This window comes from Sus scrofa, chromosome 14 (genome assembly GCF_000003025.6).
Source record: "Sus scrofa isolate TJ Tabasco breed Duroc chromosome 14, Sscrofa11.1, whole genome shotgun sequence".
Taxonomy (NCBI): Eukaryota; Metazoa; Chordata; class Mammalia; order Artiodactyla; family Suidae; genus Sus; species Sus scrofa.
This window is the reverse complement of record NC_010456.5, coordinates 65755946-65779476: the sequence shown is the minus strand read 5'-3', so window position 1 is coordinate 65779476 and position 23531 is coordinate 65755946. Positions and strand designations below refer to the sequence as shown.

At 37.4% G+C, this 23531-nt stretch overlaps 1 protein-coding gene across 3 annotated transcripts in view; it reads left to right on the top strand.

Annotated features, from left to right (window-relative positions):
* Window positions 1–23531, top strand: part of RTKN2 (rhotekin 2) — a 174668-nt gene that overhangs the window by 81909 nt on the left and 69228 nt on the right. Inside the window, exons 1-2 of one of the 3 annotated variants that reach the window (XM_021073058.1) lie at window positions 4241–4586; window positions 11084–11280. In XM_021073058.1, coding sequence (XP_020928717.1) covers window positions 4527–4586; window positions 11084–11280 — 257 coding nt within the window. In that variant the 5' untranslated portion in view covers window positions 4241–4526. Of the gene's footprint in view, window positions 1–4240; window positions 4587–11083; window positions 11281–23531 lie in introns of those variants that run through there. The other 2 variants (XM_021073059.1, XM_021073060.1) reach the window with 2 other exon arrangements.

Genomic DNA, 23531 nt, shown 5'->3' with positions numbered 1-23531 from the left:
TTCTGGGTCCATCCATGTTGCTGCAAATGCCATTATTTCATTCCTTTTTATGGTAGAGTAATATTCCATTGTGTATAGGGAAGCAACCTAAATCTCCATTGACAGAGGAGTGTATAAAGAAGATAGATGTGGCACATATACACAATGGAATATTATTTTAATTAATTTATTTATTTTTGTTTTTTTAGGGCCACACTTGCAGCATATGGAGGTTCCCAGGCTAGGGGTTGAATCAGAGCTTTTAGCCGTTGGCCTATGCCACAACAATGCCAGATCTGAGCTGCGTCTGTGACCTTCACCGCAACCTACTGCAACGCCAGATCCTTCACCCACTGACCGAGGCCAGGGATCAAACCTGCGTCCTCATGGATACTAGTCAGATTCATTTCTGCTAAGCCACAACGGGAACTCCTATTTTTTAATTTTGATTTTGTTTCGTTTTTTTGGCCGCTCCTGCAGCATGTAGAAATTCCTGGGCCAAAGATCAAATCTGCACTACAGTAGCAACCCCAGCTGCTGCAGTGACACCAACAGATCCTCAACCCACTTTGCCACCAGGAAACTCCTCTCTTCCTTTTTAAATATAAACTTTTACCAGGTGTGTATATTCCAAAACAATGTACTATTTAAATTATCTTATTATTCAGGTTTATAAAAATTATATATTTTATATAGTCCCCTTCAACTTGCTTTCTTCATTCAGTATTTTTAAGATTTAGCCATGATGTTACATGTATCTATGGTTTATTTGATTTTTATTAATATATGATATTCCATTGGGTAAATCACAATTTTTTTTATCCATTCTCCTGAAGTGAACATTTGGATTGTTTTAATATTTTTGCTCTTATAAGCAAAGTTGCTGTACACATATGGAAGAATTTCTCTAAGGATAGAAATACCTAAGAGTGGAATTGCTGAATTCACATTTTAAACTTCACTATAGTTCTGAATTTTTTTCCAAAGTGAACAAATTTACATTTCCTTTACCAATGTATAATATCCTTTTGATTTGCATCTTCCCCAGTCCTTAGTATTATCAAACTTCTTACCATTTACCAATCTAGTGACTAATAAATATTACCTCCATGGGGTCTTAATCTGTAAATTTTCAAATTTGCAGTTTACAGATTAAAACTAATAATAAAGTTGAGCAATTTTTCATATTTGCCATTTGGATTTACTGTCCTATAATGTACGTCCTACCATAACTTTTGATATTTTTTCTGTTGGACATTTTGATTTGTAGTAATTCTTTCTATAAATCTAGAAAGAAGTGGTGAGTGACATATCTTGAGTATATCCAGCCCTATTCACATAAGCTTTTCTCATTCAGTTCTTGGTGTTCCTTGGGTTCTGTATATTTACTCACAGGTACCAATGTTTTCTTCCTGCAGAAGCAATGCCTTATGTTTATGTGGGATAGCCAGGTTACAAAGCACTATCACAAATCTTATCTCATTTGCATCTCTTTAACACCTTTTAAAAGACAAGCTGGGTATTATTATACTTGTTTTATAGATAAAGACACTGAATGCTTGCCCATGATCATAGGGCTAATAAGTCCTCAGACTCTATTCCTTATCCTTCTTAAGATTATATGATGCTTCTACTGTATATATATAGATTATGGCTTATTCATTTAAGCAAATGCTGCACCTCTGCTTAGCATCTTTAATTCCTTCTTTTTTATGCATATCATTCAAGATACAGCTCTAGTCTATGAAGTTTTTTTTTTAAGAATGACCAGGAGGATATTAGAAACCACAATGATTACCTGTTCTGGGGCAAATCACATTTTGAAAATAATGGGTCTATTCTGTAAGAGAGCTGATTTCAAACTCAGTATTTTTCTTTCTTTTGGCTTTTCAGAGATATAAAAAGAGGAACACAGTGAATAAAGAGAAGAAAAATAGGAGATCTCTTGTGGTGCAGCAGGTTAAGGATCTGGCATTGTCACTGCAGCAGTTTGGGTCACTGCTGTGGCATGGACTCTGTACCTGGCCCAGGAACTTCCACATGCTCCGGGCATGGCCAAGAAATAAAAATAAAAAGAGAGAAGAAAAATATACTTTGATATTTGTTAGTACTGCTTAAGTTGACTGTCCTGTTTATGTCAAAAACTGATTTTCTATTTATGTATTAATTATTAAATAGTATTTACTTGGTAGGTATAACTAATACTTATGTTGCAATTAGTATTAAATGTTGGATTTAGAATGGGAAGTGATATTGATAGAACAGTAATTCCATCACTCAGCCTCCAGCTTAAGCTTCTATACCTGGGCTGTTGGGTGGGCATCCACCTGATGTGGGAGCCGAAAGAGGGTAGGATGGTAGCTTCCAAGTGAGAGAAGCCCAAGTGTTCTCTCTCAAACATGTGAGGTGATGAAAGGAAGTACTTCTTACTTTCTGGGTGTTGTTAAATTTATTCATTCATTCATCCTCAAGCAAATCAAACTACTGCAAGTGAAGTCTTTAACCTTTTGGGAGTTTTCATGGATTATTTTATTTTTTTGTACATCACATACACAAGAGAAAACTATGTTTGATGAAATTAGAAGTAATAAGAAAGGACCTGAGTGTAAGTAAGGAAATAGCATTCCTACTCTGAGTTATTTTAATTATCATATAATAGTTGTATCTTTAGCACTTTCTGGGCATGTCCCTTGATGAATAATAAAGAGATAGAATGACATCATATCTTCTCCAAAGAGAAAAGTTTTAATAGCAACTATCTGTTCTACAGATAATTACTAGATAAACTTCTAGTGTCTCTTTCTTCCTAGTATAAATCCAATTATATATCTAGTGTTTACTCATCAGATATTCCTACATCAGTGTCCAATTTAAAGACGGTTGGCTTGCTCCTATTTGCATGAAATGATGGCTTCTCGAAGTATTTTGATCTGAGTTTGAGAGCTCATTCTCTCCAGAGATCTGAATCTGAATTGGGTATCCTTGTCCCAACACAGCTCTCTGGAAGGCTTACCACTTTGTGGTATAGTTATTCCCTACTCAACCTGAGCCTGGTGAGCCTGAAATAGTACCTGACTCAGAAACACACAGAGGGAGCTCATAATCACACATGTATTATGAGAATGAGGTGAATTCTTTATTAGTCATTTGGGGCTCTACATATTTTACAGCTGTGTGTAGAGATGTGGGCTGTCCCTAATGACCTGTACATTCCTAATATTAGGGAAGGGCCATTCCTAGACGGGCAGTTTCTAGTATCACCTGGCCCAAGGCCTCAAAGAGGCAAATTACCCTTTTGAGAGAAAGGGCATTCTTTATATTCTCAGAAGTTCATCTTCAAACTGTTTTAAAAAGAGCCTTGTGGATAATGTGACCATATAATTTAATATCCACTTTGTCCAGGACAAGATCCGTGGGATGTTGGGACAACAGACCCAAATAAGGACTGACTCAGGAAAATTTTTTAAAAAATAGTCTATTTATGGAATGAAAAGGCCAAAGTGTCCTAGGCCTTTCTGAGGAGAGGGTGGGAGGGTTGATTTGACAGATTATTCCCTCAGGAGAAAAACATCAGAAACCTGTTGCCTGTTCAAATGAAGGCCAATGGGTTTTTAAAGACCTCACAAGGCACTGAAATCTTTGGCACGTCAATTTTGATTTTTAAAGATTTTATACTTTGCCATTATAATTAATTCCCAATAATTAAATTCCCATTATAATTAAAAGGACCTTTACCTCGGTCTTTTAGGGACAAGAAACGGGGTTCTGGAGAATTAAGACCTAATTCTGCTGAAAGTTTGAATATTAGTGGAGCAAGTGTAATGAAAGAGGTCGTCTGCAAGAAAGAACAAGACTGTGCTGGTGGGGCAGGGCACCTGGAATTACAAACATTGGGGACAAAAGAAAAGGCCTGTGAACCGCCTGACACGGTGTCTCACCAGTCTCGCCATCCTGATTAATAAAGTCGTGGATCTCCGAGTGACCCGGGTGACAATTGGCTCTGTGTGAGAAAGTGATGGCTGAGAGCAGTGTCACTTGGTTGTCTGGGAGTGACACTGCGGGTTTCTAGTTACATCGCGTGTCCCTGAGTTGTCTGTAGAAGTCCAGGAACCGCCGCCATGCGTCAGTCGGCCCCCTAGCGCCTTGGACCGCATTTAGTGGGATGCAGGCCAAAGGCTCCTCGCGTCTGCCTAAACCTTGCACGAATCAGGTGCGCTCAGCAGCCAACCCTTTCCCCGAGACCCCGCCCACCCTTTTCCCAGGACCGCCCACACCCCGGTCAGACCCTTAAGTCAGCCCGCCGCTCCCAACTCTTCGTCTGGCCGGGGAGTTCGGGTCTCCGTAAACTTCTGGCGCCCGCGGCGCGGGCGCGGGGCGTGCCCACTGCGCTTGCGCGCGCCGGCTCTCAGGCCCCTCGCCCCCTCCCCCTGTGCCGGGACGTGATACGGCCGGGGCGGCGGTTGGCGTCTTCCGCGGCCCCAGCCCAGGGCGGGCTTTTCAAATCTTGCCTTTGAGGGGTAGCGGCAGCCAGGGCAGTGGTGCTGGAGATGGAGGGGCAGACCTTGAGGGGATCCGAGCTCCGCCCCGCGGGGCTGAGCGCCCAGCAGGTGAGTGAGGAAGAGGTCCGGCGTCAGGGCCTCAGGCGGTCGTTTTGTTTCCACGAGGGGAAGAGCCTTTGCTCCGCGTCTCGTACTCAGCCGTGGCCAGAAACAAAGGGAAGGACTAGGCGGTGGCTCTTTTGAGGTCGTAATGGAGTTTGGAAATCTACTCATTCCCATCTTCCCACCCCCGCCCCGGACTTCTTAGAGTGGAAACAGGCTTGGACCGGGGAAAGAACCAGAGTTTCCCTGCGCGTTTTGGGCGCACCTGTGCGCCGCCTCCTTCTCCCAGGCGTTGGAGGCTCGTCGTTTTGAAAGTGTAGGTGCCTCTGTGGGAACGGGAGCCCGGCATTTCCAGGAGACCCACCCGAGGCCAACGGAGGACAGTTTGCTTATTACCAGATGTAATGGAAAGCACAGGTGCTGTAGGAGCTGTGGTTACACACGGTATCAACTTGTTGGAGCGGGGTGGAGAAGCAAAGTGCAGCTTCAAAATTTGAGAAAAAGTTGGTTTGGTAGTGGATTCTTTTTTGAATTCGACAGGGGGAGAAGTTCGGTGTTTGCTGTTTAGCGGGGTAAAATGTCTTAAGTACGTCTGTTCTTAAATATAGTCTAACATTATTTCTTGGCATTTGTTAAAATGTTACACTGTTCTCTCTTAACCTTTAAAGAAAATTTACAAGATGCGACTGAAAAGAAACCTCTGATGTCTTTAAACTGGATCTCCACTTCCAGCTTAATCTCCACCTTCTTTTACCTATTTCTGGAATAGATTAAACCATATGAAATTGCCAGCCGTGTAGGTCAAAACTGGTAGAGTTTTAGCAGTTTTGTATGGTGCAGCCTTTGCTTACTAACCTATTTTCTTTTCTAGAAACCGTGGAACTCTTAGCAGATACAAAATTGTTAGGAAGCCTTCAATAAAACTGAAAAGTGAAGCAGGACATTAAAAATCATTTTGCAAAAGCCTAGTACCTTTATCAGTAATTTATGCTGTTTAATTTTTTTAAAATTCAAGCATTTCAACGTAAAGTGTATCTTTTCTGTCCTGTCCTCTTTTAACTTTGTATGAATTATTTTTTTAAAAATTCGACCTATTGGGGTTCTTGGGCTTAGGTGTTGGTGAGGCTGTTCAGGTATTTTTATTGAGCTGTGTGCAGCAGTAATACATAGGAATGGTACAAAAGAGATGAGGGATAAGCTCATAAAAGAAGTTTGGTTACATGAAATGAAAATAAATATTTAAATATACATAAGGGTTGGATTATTTACATGTATGAAAGTACCATACTTAATGATTTCTTAGGCAGTAACAAATTAAAATAATTGAGTTGTGGAATTCCTTCTGTTCGGATCTTGGATCTTGGAGAAAAATTGCAGAATAGTAAGAGGAATACTAACAGGAATATTGAAGGTCAGTAAGAGAATTTTATACTTGACTAACACTGAATTTTTATTTGTATTTTCTCTGATATTAATGCCCTGCCATCAAACAGGTAGATGACCAAAAATTTTGAGAGATTGCTCACTAGTGAGACCTCTACTCAAACCTTTGAGTCATCTGTGACTACTCAGAGCAGAGAATATTGGCTTTGGAGTCAGATTAAGGTCAATCCAACTCAGCTTTTTGTGCAGTCTTGAACCTGTCTTTTCTAAGTTTCAGTTTCTGCAGTTGTAGAATGGGCAAATTGCCCATCCCAGAAAGTTGCTGGAATTTGAGAACCTGTTTAAGGTACTTGTCATAGTACCTAACACTCCTAACATACTTAAGAGATGACTACTTTTGTTATTATCTTTTGTCCCATTCATGTGAGCAGTTGGATGGAGGCAGACACCTATCTTTTCTTATAAATGTTTAAGCTTTTGAAATCTTTATAAAAATACAGTACTACTGTCTCATTGAGAGAAAGTAAACATAGAAACATGAATTTAAGAATTCTTTCTCCAATTCCATTCCCCAGAAGACCACTTTTAACAATTTCTAGATTTTTTTTTTTCCTGTAGTAAGCGATTCTTTCTTCTGTGATCTTTTTCACCTTGGTCTCTCAGCTAACATGTTTAACTATATCCATTAGGTGCGTGATGGTTTCTATCTGGATTATTACAGTTTTCTTACCAGCAGCCCAACTTCTTTTTTTTTTTTTTTTTAATTCAGTGCTTAATTCCAACACTGAAGCCATTTTCTTTGTACTTGCTTTGTGCCATTCTAGCTCTTGAAGTCTAATACATTTCTGTTTTCTGCATTATAAGGTTTTCTCATTTAAGGCATCTCTCCATTTCATCCTTAGCCTTGTCCTATCCATTTATCTTTACCAGCCTGATTTTAAATACCTACCAGATAAGGCTTCTATTTGACCTGATTATAAGCAAGCTCTTATTTAGAAAATTGAAGAAGAAAGAACAAGAGGATGGCTCTCTCCCTATTCTCTGCTCTTCCTGGAGACTTGAGTTCACACACTTCTAAGACTGGTGGATACAGGGAAACATGTTTGGGGTCCTAATCAGTCTTGACTCTGCCATTATGGTTGAGGCAGTGATGACTTTAGCTCTGTACTCTTCCTCCTTGAGTCGGTAAGCATCACCATTGAACACTGACCCTCATTATGTTATCGCTCTTCTCACTGTGATTAGCACTAGACATCACTCCTAGCCTAAGCACTCTGCACCTTTTTTTTTTTTTTTTTTTTTTTTTGTCTTTTTTGCTATTTCTTTGGGCCGCTTCCGCGGCATATGGAGGTTCCCAGGCTAGGGGTCTAATCGGAGCTGTAGCCACCGGCCTACACCAGAGCCACAGCAACACAGGACCGGAGCCATGTCTGCGACCTACACCACAGCCCACAGCAACACCAGATCCTTAACCCACTGAGCGAGGCCAGGGATCAAACCCGCAACCTCATGGTTCCTAGTCGGATTCGTTAACCACTGCGCCACGACGGGAACTCCGACTCTGCACCTTTTTAACTAAAAACAAGTCCTTAGATTCCATAAAGCTTTTCTTGGCTAGAGTAATATCACTTGACCAGAGATGTTTTCTCTCCATTAATATATAAATGGGAACTATACTATACAGTGTAGTATTTACTGTACTAAAAGAAGTTGCATGGAGAACACAAAACTGGCTAACACAGTGGTCCTTTTTCTTCACCCTGAATATGTTAAAAAAAAACCCATATATACACTTAATTTATCTCACTATGTCAGCCCTCCCAGATCCATGTCCATTCATTGCAGAGCAGGGGGGGTGAGGTCATAGTTTATTATGTATGTTAATTTGGCTGGATTAGGGATCAGCAAATCACTTCTGTAGCAGGATAGATATTTTCAGCTTTGTGGGCCACATGTTCTCTTTTAAAATCATTCAAGTCTGCCTTTGTAGCTTGAAAGTGGCCACATAACAGTTCAAATAGGCCTGCCTGTGCTCCGATACAACTTTATTTACAAAAGCAAACACTGGCCAGGCTGTGGTTTGCTGAATTCTAGTATTAGTATCTGCTGGCTGTATCTCATTATCTTCATATTTAATTTTACAAATAAGTGTTGTTTTTTAAAAACCAGGCTTTACATTTCTGTTATCCACTATATCCCAAGCCTCTATAATTTTATGAAGTCTTTATCAGTAAGTGATGAAGAGAGACATCTTGGGGCTTACAAGGTGGAAACCTTAGAAGTTCAAACTGATTCCTTCATGTATCTGTGGCCACCTACTGGCTCCCTAAGGTTCTTGCAACATTCCAGATTGCAGGGGAATTTCAAGTACTCCAGCCCTGGTTCCCTACTGGCAGGTGCACTGAATCACCAGAGGAACCTTTTTTTTTTTTTTTTTTTTTTTTTTTTTTAAAGTTCCACCTCCAGAAATCCTAATCGTTTTCGGGTAGGTCATAAGCTTAATTACTTGTAATTAAGGCCCTTCCTCTCTGCCCAAGCATCCAGCTTTAAAAATGACAGCACTGGAGTTCCCTTGTGGCACAATAGGTTAAGGAGCCAGTGTGGTCACTGCAGTGGCTCAGGTCACTCCGATGGGTTGGATTTGATCCCTAACCCCGAAACTTACCCATGCTGGGGGTATGGCAAAAAAAAAAAAAAAAAAAAAAAAGAAAGAAAGAACTGTGCTAGTTCAACTGCCTGCTTCACTGTAGTATTTAAAAAGCAAACTTGAATTTAATGGCACCAGATGGTATTTGTTTATATTTGAGTTGTAGGGTAAAGCTTTCATCCCAGCTTCATGTTGCTCCCTAAGTGCAGTCTTCAATACTAACCACGTTGCCAGAGTGTATTTCTATAGACATATGGGTCACATAGATAATTATTATAATTAATTACTAATTATATTAAAGAAGAATTTACTTTGGGGCTGACGAGTCATAAAAAGATGAGGTAGTTTTAAACTCAGTCATGTGTGAAGAAGGAAAAGCAACAATGACTACATTTATATAGTACATCAGTTTTGAGTTATACTACAAAAGAAGGTTTTTAATGTGGTGATTACATGATGTAATTACAGAAGGTAATTAAACAGATCTGTTTTCTGCATGTGAATAGTGCATTTGATTGATTTGGATAGTCAAGTTAAATCATCTGCAATTTTTCTTTTTGGGTAATCTTCATAGACTATTGCTCTCCTAACTTTCAGGTTTTCTTTTTGAAAAATTATCTTTTCAGTATCTGGAACTTTTGTCATTAGATTCATTCACATTTTTTAATGCTGTTTTTTTTCAATTAAAAGGTAAATTATAGCATTCATTTTTTTTTTAAAACCACAGAAGCAAAGATGATCTCTTTATTTTTAGAAATAGACATACTGAAGCATTATTACATTCTTGTGGTAAAGAGTATCCAATGATTTATAATTTTTAAAGTCACTGAATTAAGTCACAATAGTAAGTTTCAGTTTATAGAATTTCGATGTTACATGTGAAACTTGTTTATAGAGCCCAGACATTATAAGATCATCATATAGAATAAAATAAATGATTTAGTAGTTTCATGATGACTCTTAAAACAAAAGGAAATATATTCAAAACCATGTTCTAAGAATCTGTTCCAGGTAGCTAAAGTCTCTTAGGACGGTGCTTTCAGTCTCTTGCTTCTGAGATTTTATTTACATTGTTTACCCTAACAAATAACCTGTTACCTCCTGCTGTTAATCATTAGTTCCCTTTTTTCAGCATCTGTTCTTTTAGAAAGGTTTTCCTTGGTTAATTCAGTGTCATGCATACATGGCACAATAATGTATGTGCTATATAATACATACATGTCCTATATATAATTGTTCATATTAATTATTCTATAATTGTATTAGTTTCCTGAAGCTGCCATAATAAATTACCAAAACTGCATTAAGGCTTAAAACAACAGAAATTTATTCTCTCGTAGTTCTGGAGTCTGAAATCAGGGTATCCCCAGGGCCATGTTGAAGGCCCTGGAGAAGTCTGTCTTTGTCTTTTCCAGCTTCTGGTGGTTGCTGGCAGTATTTGTTCCTTGGCTTCTAGAATCATTCCTCACTTCTCTGCCTCCATTTTCACATGGACTTCTCTCTGTGTGTCCCTTTGTGTCTTCAGTGGCTTTCCTGTGAGGGCAGCACTCACTGGATTTAGGGCTTACACTAATCCAGTATGACCTTATCTTAACTGATTATATCTTAAAACTGTGTTCAAATAAGGTCACATTATGAGGTTCTGAGAGGACAAGAATATTGGGGGGCCACTATTTAACCTGGTGTAGTAGTTATGGTAAGAATATGTAGTATTTCTCTCCTTTCTGTTCTGTTTATCTAGTAGATTGTAAAGACTTCCTAATAAAGCAAGAAATTAAGAATTTACAGGCATTCCCATTGTGGCTCAGCAGTTTAAGAACCTGACTAGTATCCATGAGAATGGGGGTTCCACCCCTGGCCTCGCTCAGTGGATTAAGGATCTGGCATTGCCATCAGCTGCAGTATAAGTCACAGATGCGGCTCAGATCTGGAGTTGGTATAGGCCTGCAGCTGTGATTCAACCGCCAGCCCTGCAACTTCCGTATGCCACAGGTGTGGCCCTTAAAAAAATAATTTTTGCAAGGAAATTTTTTTTTTTTTTTTTTTTTTTTTTTTTTTTTTTTTGCTTTTTAGGGCTGCACCCTTAGTATGTGGAAGTTTCCAGGCTAGGGATCAAATTGGAACTACAGCTACCGGCCTACACCGCAGCAACACAGGATCCAAGCCACATCTACAACCTACACCACAGCTTAAGGCAACACCAGATCCCCCATGCACTGAGCAAGGTCAGGGATCAAACCCATATCCTCATGGGTACTGGTTGGATTCGTTTCCATTGCTTCACAAGAGGAACTCCCTGCACAGAACATTTAAAAATTTTTGTACTATCATACTTTAAAACATTGTTACTTTCCCAATATGCTATAAAATTATAATAATGTCTAGTACATTTTCCATCTATTGGGGTAAAAAGAAGTGTAATTTTGAGTTTTTGCTACCTTTTAAAAATGCTTTATTTCTCTCTCTTTTAAAGGACAACGGCATTCAAGAAAAAATAAATTTAGAAATTCGAATACGAGAAGGAATATGGAAACTCCTTTCTCTGAGCACTCAGAAAGACCAGGTTTTACATGCGGTTAAGAATCTCATGGTGTGCAACGCTCGAATAATGGCTTACACATTGGAGCTGCAGAAAATAGAAGAGCAGACTGCAGATCAAACCAGAAGATGGTTAGTGGCATAGTTTACCTGTGGCTTTTAATGTACTTAAATATTCACATTAAAAATACCATATAATTTAACCTTAAATTTAACTTCAAATGTCAAGTTATCAAAGCTTTTAAAAAATAAATACACTGAAGTAGCCTCTGATAACATGAACATCTTGACAGTAGAGTTCAGAGTAAAGTTACTATTAAGGCAGCAGTTTTCACTGGGTAGTTTGGTTGTGTTCAATACTTCCAGGTTGTAAAATGAAAAACTTAATAAGCAAGAAGTGAGGGAATATTTTAATACAGAGAACCAAGACTGACACTTGAATGTATAGAAATGTAAATTTAAAAGAAGTAATTACTGATAAACTGATAAAGTACTAGCTGAGAATAATGGGAACTTAGGTATAGAAATTGAGTGGGCAACAAAATTAAAGATATAAATGGAATTAAAATATGAATGGAAGGAAACTTAAAAATCACCTAGCACATTCCTTTCACATCAGGAATGTAAGGTCTAGAGTGGTAAGTGACTTACTCAAGGATGTGTTCTAGCTAGTGACAGAAGCTACCGAGAGGTTACTTAGGATTTGCCAAGTAACTTCTAGTCCTTGTTTTCTCTGATACCCTGTGTTGCCGTTTGGATCAGGTCTAGAATTTGTGTATAAAATTTACATTCTGTTCTTTTTACAATGCCAAGTCTTGTTTGGACCTAGAATTGACTCAATTTAGTGACTAGATACTGGTCTCTTTTTTAATACAAATGGTTTTACATTATTTGTTGTTAATCAGTCTAAAGGTTAAAAGTTTCTTTTCAGACATCAGTAGCCTATTCTAATTGGGCTGTTCGCAGCACACCTCCATGAAATTCTTGCAAATTGAGGTTAAAAACACAGGTCAGAGAAAGGGATTTCTTTTTAAATAGAACATTCATGATATCATGATATAATAAAGACTTGTGGAGTTCCCGTTGTTTCTCAGTGGTTAATGAATCCGACTAGGAACCATGAGGTTACGGGTTTGATCCCTGGCCTTGCTCTGTGGATTTAAGGATCCGGCATTGCCGTGAGTAGCTGTGGTGTAGGTTGCAGACACAGCTCCGATCCCGAGTGTTGTTGTGGCTCTGGCGTAGGCCAGCAGCTACAGCTACGATTAGACCCCTAGCCTGGGAACCTCCATATGCTGCGGGTGTGGCCCTAGAAAAGACAAAAAAGAAGACTTGTGTACAAAGTGGCTAATATTTATTATCTGTATTGTCTTAGGATGACTATTTAATCTCTTCGTGCCTTAGTTCCTTCATTACAGTTGACATAATATTTACATTTTGAAAATGAAGATTGCATATGTTAAAAGCCTAACATAATATCTTTTATACAATTAGCACTTAACATATGTCAAACAATTTTCACTATTATTTATCCTTGACATTATAAAATGAAATTATTCCAGTATCATAATCTTGGAAAATTTTTTTCAGATATACATATGATGGATTAAGTTAGTGGGTCAAATATATTACTGAGAGTACATGATTATGTTTTAGGAGATATACAAAGCCAAAGAATAAATATAGCGTATCTTTTTATAGCATGAGTTTTTAAGATAAAGCATGAGAAATTTAGAATTGTGGCATAGTTTTGGATTATGCTGCTCATGGGGATATGTGTTCCTTATCCCCAGCCTTTATAAGGATATTCTGTCAAGGAGGCTAAATGGAAGAGTTTGAGAAGCACTTGTTTAAGTACAGTGTGGAACTAAACACTCAATATTATATCATCTCGCACAGTTACATGGTATATTCCTCTGGGAATCATATCTGCCTTTCATATTTATGTTCTTTAAATATTTATAATGAATTGTGAACTGGCTATTTTCTTAATTTGATAGTATGATTTTTCTGAAGTTGCTGATTTATAAAAATGTTAAATAAGCTTAATCTTTGTTGGATTTATATAACAAAGATAGAAAAAAAAATCTGTGACTCTCAACTGAAAATGTGTATAATTTTCAGTTTTTTTACTGTCTTCAGTGAATACAATTTTGATGTTATATACATATTTATATTTGTTCATCATTCATATGGCAACATTGCCTCCCTTAATTACGGAGTTATTTTCTTTAAAAAATATGAATATTCTATATGGGAAATTATTTTTACAACTTCATTTTCTTATGAGCAGATAAAACCTGAGGTCACTGATCAAATATAACCGGAAATTGTAGCACTTTACTTTTCTCATTACGTAAAAAAATAAAGATGAATGAGCGTCCCATGAGTTTTTTTAGTTCCTTGAAGAAAGTTATATATATTATGCCATTTGATTAGTCAGTCCAGTGTTTATTGAATATCTGCTACTTGTAGAACACTTATTAAGCATTGCGCTAATGTACAGATTCAAGAACAGAATTTGTCAAAATATGAGACTATATGTATAGTCTGTTCAGCCAATACTTTACCTTCGAAGATTCAGCAGTCTGTTTCTTACCTTGGTTTGGATGACCTTTAAGGTAGAAATGTGCTCCATTTTTACTTTGCTACCAGAGTTAAAGTAGCATTTTCATGAGTTGATTGCCTACCATTAGTCTACTCTAAAATTTTATGATAAAATATCAAAAAATTAACATGGACAATACATCTAAACATATTCAGAGGAGAATCAAATCAGAGATTTGATTAGAGAATTGAGAAAGGTCTAATGGAAGAATTGGGTCTGAATCTTCTAGGTCATAAAGGATGGATAGAATTTGGTTAGCTGAGTAGGAAGAAAATAGCATTCTAAGGAGGAAAAGTAAGCAAAATAAAGGCTTAGGGTGAAAGGTCAGCAGGAATTATTCAAGAGTATTTGGTTGAGGCTGAAGATCAAGCCAATGTTGAAAAAGGAAGTGGAGTAGTAAGATTCAAGAACGTGTACAGTGCTAGGAGGTTAATTGGTACTGACAGCCTTTCTAGGTGCCAGATACTGTGCTAACGTGTTCACAAATATCACGTCATAAACTGAGAGATATAAACTTCTTTATTAAAGATTTGGAAATAGTGGAGTTCCTGTTGTGGCTTAGTGGGTTAAGAACCTGACATAGTGTCTTTGAGGATTCTGGTTCTCTCCTTGGCCTTGCTCAGTGGGCTAAGTATCTGGCATTGCCACAAGCTGTAGCAGATAGGTCGCCGATGTGGCTTAGATTGATGTTGCTATGGCTGTAGCTGTGGTGTATGTCAGCAACTGCAGCTCCAATTCGACCCCTAGCCCAGGAACTCTTGTGGCTAGCATGTGAACCCAAATTACTTAAAAGCCTGAGAACACTTAAGTCCCCCCCAAAAGAAGCCCATGTACTTTGTATTACCCCAAGCTTCCCTAGTGAGTTACTACAGGGCTTTACATTTGTTTTGTTGTTTATCTTTTATCATTTTATTTTCAGCAAGAAAGAGGCATGGTAAAATGAGTGTTTGGGAAGGTTATTTGACAGTGGAGTATTAAAAAAGATGGTGAGACAAAATAATTGAAAAAATCTATTTTTAGAGAAAATCTTTAAGAACAGGCAGACATGGAAGTGATCAAATAAGTAACTTCATGAGAAAAATGAGGTCAAAACTTGTGCATGAGTTTTGGGGTTTTCTAATAGATATTTACTCAAGGTCCTCTCTGCACAGAGAGAACCATTCTGCAAACAGTTTCAGTTATTTCTTGATTTATTATGAATTTATTAAAGTAAGCAAATAGTCTTATTTCACTTCACAGCCTGTTTTAACTGGGGTTCCTGGAAAGAGTTGAGCTCTAATACCCCAAGATAATGAATTGTTTACAGTGACTTAACTTCTGTCTATCTAGAATAGTGCTAGTTTGGCACTCCATTCTTGGGAGAATTGAGGAAGTAGATGGGGAACCCCAGTAAAACAATCAGTGATGTAGTCATATCATTTGTTTGTTTTTAAAGCCACCTATTTGAGAAAATTGGTTAAATATTCTATTATCATAATGTTATAATAATGTAACAGAAGCTTTGTTTTCCTTAATTGCCTGCATTTATGAAACAACTTCCGGTATAATGTTTATTTTTTATATCTTAATAGGCAAAAGATACCCATGTTTCTGTAAAAATGCACAATAAAGTCAAGGTGACGCCAAAAGAAGTGGACTATAGAAAGCTTTCTAGATTGAGTACACAGTAGTAGTAGACAGTGAGGGTGAGGGATGAAGCACAGGCAGCTTACTTACTGCCTGAATTTAGAGGATAAAATTGTTTGGTTACAGCAGCCTGTCAATATGCTCATCTTTTAACTGGTAAACAAGACTATCTCCCTACCTTTTTCCTGATATATATCTACTTAAAAGACGTGCTTATCTTGATCCACCTCTTGGAAAAACAGCTAATGGTTTTTTCTATTTACTGAAATTCCTTAGTTAGGCGTTGCATTCCAGGATCTTTGTGGTCTGATCTCAAACTACTTTCATAGTAGTTTACAGATTAGTTTGTAAATTTCTACTCTACAAATTTGTTTTAGCCAAATGCTTGATCTATATCCCTGAAACAGTTCTTGAATTTTCCTGTCTCCAGTGCCTTCGCTCATACTGAAATGCCCCATCTTCCGTTTCCATTGAACAAGATCTCTTTTGTTCGACAACACCCTACTTGCATCATCAAAGTTTCCTTGGTAATTGCATTCAGAAAAAGATCATTTCTCCCTTTATGCTCATAGTAAGGACTCAAAAAATGATTATTTGCCTCCTCTTAGTTCTAGTAGCATCTGAGTCATGAATATCTCACTATAATTCTAATACACTATATTCTAATACACTATACTCTGCTTATGAACATGTGTTTTCAATTAAATTATAAACTTTTGGGGGCCAAGGACAATGTCTGGTTCTTACTTCTTAATAGTGAAATAGAGATGATGTCACCACTTACTTCACAGGGCTATTGTGGGGATTTAGTACCTGGAGCTTGGAGGCATCTCAGCTAACGTTGATTTTCTCTTTCCCCTTTGTGTCTTGCAAAACACCTAACAGTGCTGTGTAACTGTCAAGAACAATTTAACATGTTCTCCACAATGTTTTACCTCCTCCTTTCCATGTGTATGATGAGCAAATAGGGCTTATAATTTAATAATAGTTATATATGGCAGCTTCTCCTTTTTCTTTGTTACTTTCTTCCATGTTCTTAGGTTCTTACTGTGTTTTGTTGGCCTTGATGCTCGCCTTGTTCCAGTGTGTCATTTATTATTTTCTATTCCATTCACTTTTTTTTTTTTTTTTTTGGCCACAGGTGTGGCATATGGAAGTTCCTAGGCCAGGGATCAAATCTGAGCTGCAGCTGTGACCGATGCCACAGCTGCAGCAACACCGGATTCTTAACCCGTTGTGCCACAGTGGGAACTCTTCATTCACTTTTTTTAAACCAACTCTTTACTTTAAAATTTCATGTGTAAAAAAATTGTAAGAATAGTATTATAGACTTCATGTATATATACTCCACCTTGAAGGACCAGTTAATAGTTTGCCATATATGTTCATTGATTGTCTTTTACTCATACATAAACATTCATGCATGAATGTGTATACATACGCATTTTCTTCTTTTGTGTTGAACCATTTGTTTTTGTGGCCGCACCTGGGGCATTTGGAAGTTCTTGCATCAAGGATTGAGTCTGAGCCACAGTTGCAACCTAAGCCACAGCTGTGGCAATGCCAGATCTGTGACCCACTTGCATCACAGTGGGAACTCCTGTGTTGAACCATTTGAAAATAAATTGCAGACAACATGGCAATGTGTGTGTCAATAGTTTGGCATATATCTTTTAAAAACAAGAACATTCTTCTATGTAAAAATATAATTATCATATATAAAAGATTGGCAGTAATTCCATAATAATCATCTGCTATTCAGTCCATATTCATTTTTACCTGGTTGTCAAAAGAGAATTCTTTTTTTGGAGGGTGGGGAGGGTGGAACACACCCATGGCATATGGAAGTTCCCAGGCTAGGGATTGAACCCATGCCATGGCAGCGATAACATTAGATCCTGAACCCACTGCACCACAGGAGAATTCCCAAAAGAGAATTCTTTATAGTTGCTTTTCCAGAACCAGAATTCAGTTAGATTCATTTAGTTATGTCTCTGTAGTTTCTTTAATCATTTTGCCTTTTTCTAAAAACTCCTTGTGTTGGTACTTTGAAGGTCTAGACTTGAAAAAGATCCTTAAAAATATTCTGCATTTTGTATTTGTCTATTTAGCCTTCTTGGTTCTTTTGACTGGTATAACAATTAAATTGATACAAGACAGATGAGTAGGAGAAAAACAAATTTAGTTTTGTGTATAAGGTGGTCTCATAGGTGTAGGACTCAAGAAGTGACCAAAGTAGGTTGTTGATATACCTTTTTAGACAAAAAAAAAATTATCTGTGGAGATTTGACAAAACAAAGGGCTTTGGCCTTGGGGTAGCAAATTAATGGAGGAATAGAGTTTGTTTATACAGCTTCTTCTGCCCCCAGTTCCCTATCTCTGGCAGTAAGGATGCCCTCCATCCTCTTGGCATCTGTAGGAAGGTTATCTTCCTATGGGAGCTTTGTTTCCTTCTTTCAGGGAAACAAAGGAAGGTTATCTTCTTGAATGGGCTGTTTCTCAAGTAACTTTAATTCAAAATAATCAATATGCCACTTTGACATATTTGGGGACATCCTCTCCTAAGTCCCATCATCTTATTGTTTCTTTATGGTATCATCGAACCTTTTCTCGTATTTTCTGTTTTTGCTGTAACTGGAAATCGGACCTAAAGGCTTAATCAGACTCAGCTTTAACCTTTTTGGCAAGAATTTTTCTAGATGAGGTTAGGTGCTGTATATACTGCCAATGTGATGCAGTATGGTATCTGGTTTTACCACTCCCAAGTGATGCTGAATTTGATCCCTTGGTTTAAATGGCACTTGGCAGATTTCTCCTTTGTGATATAATGGTTTTCCCTTTGCAATTCAGAAGTAATCTTTGGGGTATTTTATTGGGGCTGGGAGGATATTCTGTTACCAACAAGCTTTCACTTAATGATTGTATCCATTTATCATCCTTGCCTAAATTATAAAGAGCTTTACAAGACAGTGATTATCTAATTCTATTATTTTTCATACTTTTTAGCTAACATTCTTCTGTAAGTAAGGGCATTTCTCTTCCTTATAGATTTGTGAATTTTTATTTATTCAGTGTGTTACCATCATTTATAGTCATTAATCTTTTGACAGATTAAGTTGTCCCAATTATTGTCAAGTGGAAATTCCTTCAAACTGGCTTCTTTGTTCTTTGGACATGCCTTTCTATTAGTCTTTAAGAACTTTCTTACTTTCTGGCACAGAAAGATGACCCAGGCTTACCTTCTGTTTTCTATGCTTCAGACCTACAGTTTCAGCCATTTCTCATTAGAGTTCTGATTCCCTTTAGTGGTGAATGGGGTTTTGAAATTAAGATGTGGGCACTAGGTGTGCTCTTTGTTACTGGTGTGGATCACTACTTTTAGGCCTTGAAAAGAGCATAGCTGTGGGAAAGACTTGTACAAATCTTGAATTCATTTTGATACCTACAGGTTTTTGTTTTCTTGAATTATTTTCTTTTGTATTTATACCTCTTTTTCTTAATTCCTAAGAGTAATATATTTCCTTATTTGTTTTATGTTATTTCTTATTTTCTTTATATTATGATTATAAAAAATTTTATAATTATAGTACCAGTATGATTGCTGACGTAAACCTACTTGGGCCAGTTCAAGATTTCTTTGTAGTTCTTTTCCAACATGCAGAAATTATGAAAATTTTCCAATGCACAGAAAAATTGAAAAAATTGTGCAGTGAAGACTCATTTTTCTGCTACTTAGAGTCTACAATTCATATTTTACTATATTTGCTTTATCCTATATCTAGCCTTCTATTCATATATCAATTCATCTTATTTTTTATGATGTAGTTCAAAGACAGTTCTTTTTTGTGAGTGTGTATATGTGAGTACATACAAATATACACACATTCCTATGGATAAAGTGTTAGGAGACTGTTTAAAAGTTATTTGAATAATCTTTTCTCTTTGCATGGTTGGCTATGTTATCAGTTTCATAAATAGTCATTTGTTACTCGTGTCAGTTTAGGGGTTGCCTTTTTTTACTCTTTGAATAAATTATACTTTCCGTATATGTTGTGTTTCTTTTTCTCCAGTGCTGGAGTAATAGTACGTGCCTCTGTCCCCATCTCAAGAGGCAGCTACTGTTCTGTTTTTTTATCCTACCATAGGTTTTGCCTATTCTAGAACTTAACATAAATGGAATTGTCCAGAATATACTCTGTTCTTTTCATCAGCATAATGTTTTTGAGATTTTTTAAAGTAGCTAGCATTATCAGTGACTTGTTCCTCTTATTGATAAATAGTATTTCAGTGTATGAATATGCCATGGTGCCACTTTCTTCCTCTGGGGTTGATTCTTCTCCATATTTCTTCCTAGTTTTAGGTGCTTGACAGTCCCTTCAGGTAGTTATTTTTTAAATAGTTTTTAAGTATTTTATATTGTTTTCTATGGGAGATGTTCTCTTATATGAGCTATTTGAACACTACCAAAAGAAAAATTCATTTTTGTCGCATCTTGATTATATACATATTTATTTTTCTTCTTTATGGAATATTTTGAAATTTTCTTTCTGACTTAATTTCTTTTTATTGAAGTATGAACTTCTATAAATATATCGATGTGTATATGTAAAATATGTTATTAATCATATTTTTAAGATCTTCTATAGCTTAGCTTTTTTTTGACCACTTGAACCATCTTTGACCACTTAGATAGGTTAAGATTTTTGTTACTAAGGTTTTGCTATCTTACCCTTGTATATCCTGTACTTTGTATTTATGAAACATTTGGTATTTTAGTGCTTATTATGTATTTATTGCCAGTTGCAGCTTTTAGCTTTATAAAGTGTTCTTTTGCTACTGTTGTCTTATAATGCCTTCCCATCTGAGGTCTACAGTTGCCTGATAACAGTATGTATTATATATACCCTCCTTTTTTTTGAACCTCTGCCATAGCTGTTGCAACTTCTTATCCTTAAACTGCTGTGACACTGAGTACTTCACCTGCTTTCTTAATTGTTTGCATTTGTTTGGTATATCTTTGCCTATCTCTTTATTAGCCTTTTGAGTCACTTTGTTGAAGATGTTTCTTGTATTCATCCCAGAGCTGAGTTCTAAGACATTATGAGACTATATGAAAATATTTTTACTAGAGGAGTTAAGTCTATTTATGTGTATATTACTGATATATGTGGTTTCAGCTTTGTCATATTCTTTCATGTTATATTAACTTATGTGTATTTTATACACACACACACACACATATACACACACACACATTTTTTTTCTTTCTTTTTAGCCGTTCCATGGCATATGGAGCTCCCAGGGCAGAGATCAATTCCAAACCACAGTTTCGACCTATGATGCTGCTCTGGCAACACCAGATCCTTAACCCACTGTGCCAGGCTGGGGATCAAACCTGTGTCCCAGGGCTCCAGAGACACCACTGATCCCTTTGCACCACAGTGGGAGCTCCTATGTGTATTATAATTATGGTGTGTCTTTTACTATGTGGTCTGTTTTCATCTTTTTTTTTTTTTAATTTAAGAAAAGTTCTGTTGGTCATAGTAACTACTAGAACTGTATATTTAAAACTTTATACTGATAACATTATAATGACCTTCTTTTTTTCTTACTTAGGCTTCTCCTATTTTGTTTTTCTGTTTTAAATGATAGCATTTTATTTCCACATAGTATTTGCTATGTGGAAATCAATGAACTTACTCTATTTTCCCACTTCCTCCTTTTCTCCCTTCCTCCCTTTTTTTAAGGGTTGTGTTTCTCCTTTGGGAAGTGGATAGTATTTACATACTGTTTGTGTATCTTCACCTTTTTTTAGTCTTTGATTTGCAATTAAATATATACAGTGTTCACTACCTGTCTTTTTGTCGTACTCCATAATCATCTCTTGTTTAGAGCTAGTAGATTCCTCAACATAAGTACAGTTTCTTTCACATTCTTGTATGTTATAAGTGCCTTTCTTTAGTGTTGGTACCTAAAGAGCATCTGGGCTGGATACAGAATCCTTGGCTAATTCTTTCCTTGAGCTTCTTGAGTACTTTGCTCCATTGTTGTCTTTTTATCAATGATTTTAATGTTTTTTTTTTTTTTCTTTTCTTTTGTGGACTGATTTTCTTCCTTTGTAAATGATTTGGTCTTTTTATCTGGAAGGTGAAAATTGTTTTATCTTAAAGGTTGATAGTTGTACTGGGATATATCTAAGGCTGAGCATTTTGACTCTTATTCAAAAGAACTGAATATGTAGAGTCATTCTTTTTTTTTTTTTTTTTTTTTTTTTTGGCTGCGCCTGTGGTAGGCAGAAGTTCCTAGATCAGGGATCAATCCCATGGCACAGCAATAACCCAAGCCAGTGTCAGCGTCAGATCCTTAACCTGCTTTGCCATAAGATGACTCCTAGATTCAGTTCTCATTCAGAAAATTTTCCTGGAGTTAAAGCCTCCAGAAAAAAATTAATTCTATCCTATCTCATTATTTTATTTTTCTTATATAAGGACTCTAATCACACACAGGTTGGATTTTCTTTGCTTATCTTCTGTGTCTATTATTTTCTCATTGATGTTTTTAAACTACTTTATTTTGGTTCTTTTCATTCTCATCCACTGTGTCCCTTAGTATACTTTCAGTTTTATATTTTTGTCCTTGGGCATCTTGTATTTTACTCTTTATTTAAGAAATTATTTTATTTTTTACAATTTCCATGTTCTTTCATTTTCTTTTTTTTTTTTTGGGGGGGGGGGCTGCCCTCTTGGCATACAGAACTTCCCAGGCCAAGGATCGAACCTGTACCACAGCAGTGACAATACTGGATCTTTAAATATTAGGAAACCATTGACTGCAGCAGCCCACCTGGGCCAAACACCGTAATAGCTGCTTTCATGAACTGTCTCACAATAGGAGGTCCTGGTAAGGAACATAGTGCTGCCCTGAAGACTAACTGGGAGAATTTGGAAGGGGCCTGTAGGAGGGAAGAGACAACCAACCTCCCAGAATCCTTGGCTCTGGCATCCATCTTGGCTGAGAGGTGTGCGTGCCACCAAGAAGGACCCTGAGCTAGTGCAAATATGAGCTGAGCAAGATGACTTATAGGCCAGAAACAAACTGGAAACTAACCCCATCCCCATAAAACCTAAGACTGTGAGTTACGTGGCAGAGCAGTTCTCCTGGTTTCCCTTACCCTGCTGCTCCCCACCTGAGCACCCCTTCCCAATAAAGTCTCTTGCTTTGTCAGCATGTGTCTCTTTGGACAATTCATTTCTGAATGTTAGGTAACAGCCCATGCTCAGGCCCTGGAAGGGGTCCTCCTTCCTGCAACATAACCACTAGGTCACCAGAGAACTCTTTTTTTTTTTTTTGCATTATTTAACCTGCTGTTTGTCCTTTACTAGTCTGAGGTTTTAGATTTCAGATTCCTGGTTTCTTTCATATTTGCAATAGCTTATTTAACTACACTTAATTCATTTTTAAGTATTATGTTACAGTTTTTGTTACTTTATTTTTTTTGGAGAGTGGTTGGTGGAATGTTTTTAGGAGCTGAAGCATTTTCATTCTTTGTACTTTCATTTTATAGTATCTTTCTATGTTTGGGTCCTTTTTTTTTTTTTTTGTCTTTTGTTGTTGCTATTTCTTGGGCCGCTCCCGCGGCATATGGAGGTTCCCAGGCAAGGGGTTGAATCGGAGCTGTAGCCACCGGCCTACGCCAGAGCCACAGCAACGAGGGATCCGAGCCGCGTCTGCAACCTACACCACAGCTCACGGCAACGCTGGATCGTTAACCCACTGAGCAAGGGCAGGGACCTAACCCGCAACCTCATGGTTCCTAGTCGGATTCGTTAACCACTGCGCCACGACGGGAACTCCTGGGTCCTTTTCTTTATGTCCCTAATGAAATATGTAGGAAGTAGGATTTTCCTGGGCCAAGTGGTAGTGGTGATGGTAGGGGTGAGTAGAAGGGCTGTTAACTTCGTTTCTCAGTTCAAGAGTGTTTTCTGTTATTGGAACGCTCAAAAGCAGTTTACCTAATAAGTTGTTCCTTTGGGGATGTTAATTGGTTGATTTTCTGATACTGTGATACTGTTCTGTTTCTTAGGATTTTTAACTTCAGTTGCTTTCTTCCCCTCCCTTTCTCCTTCCTCCTGCTCCTTCTCCCTTTTTT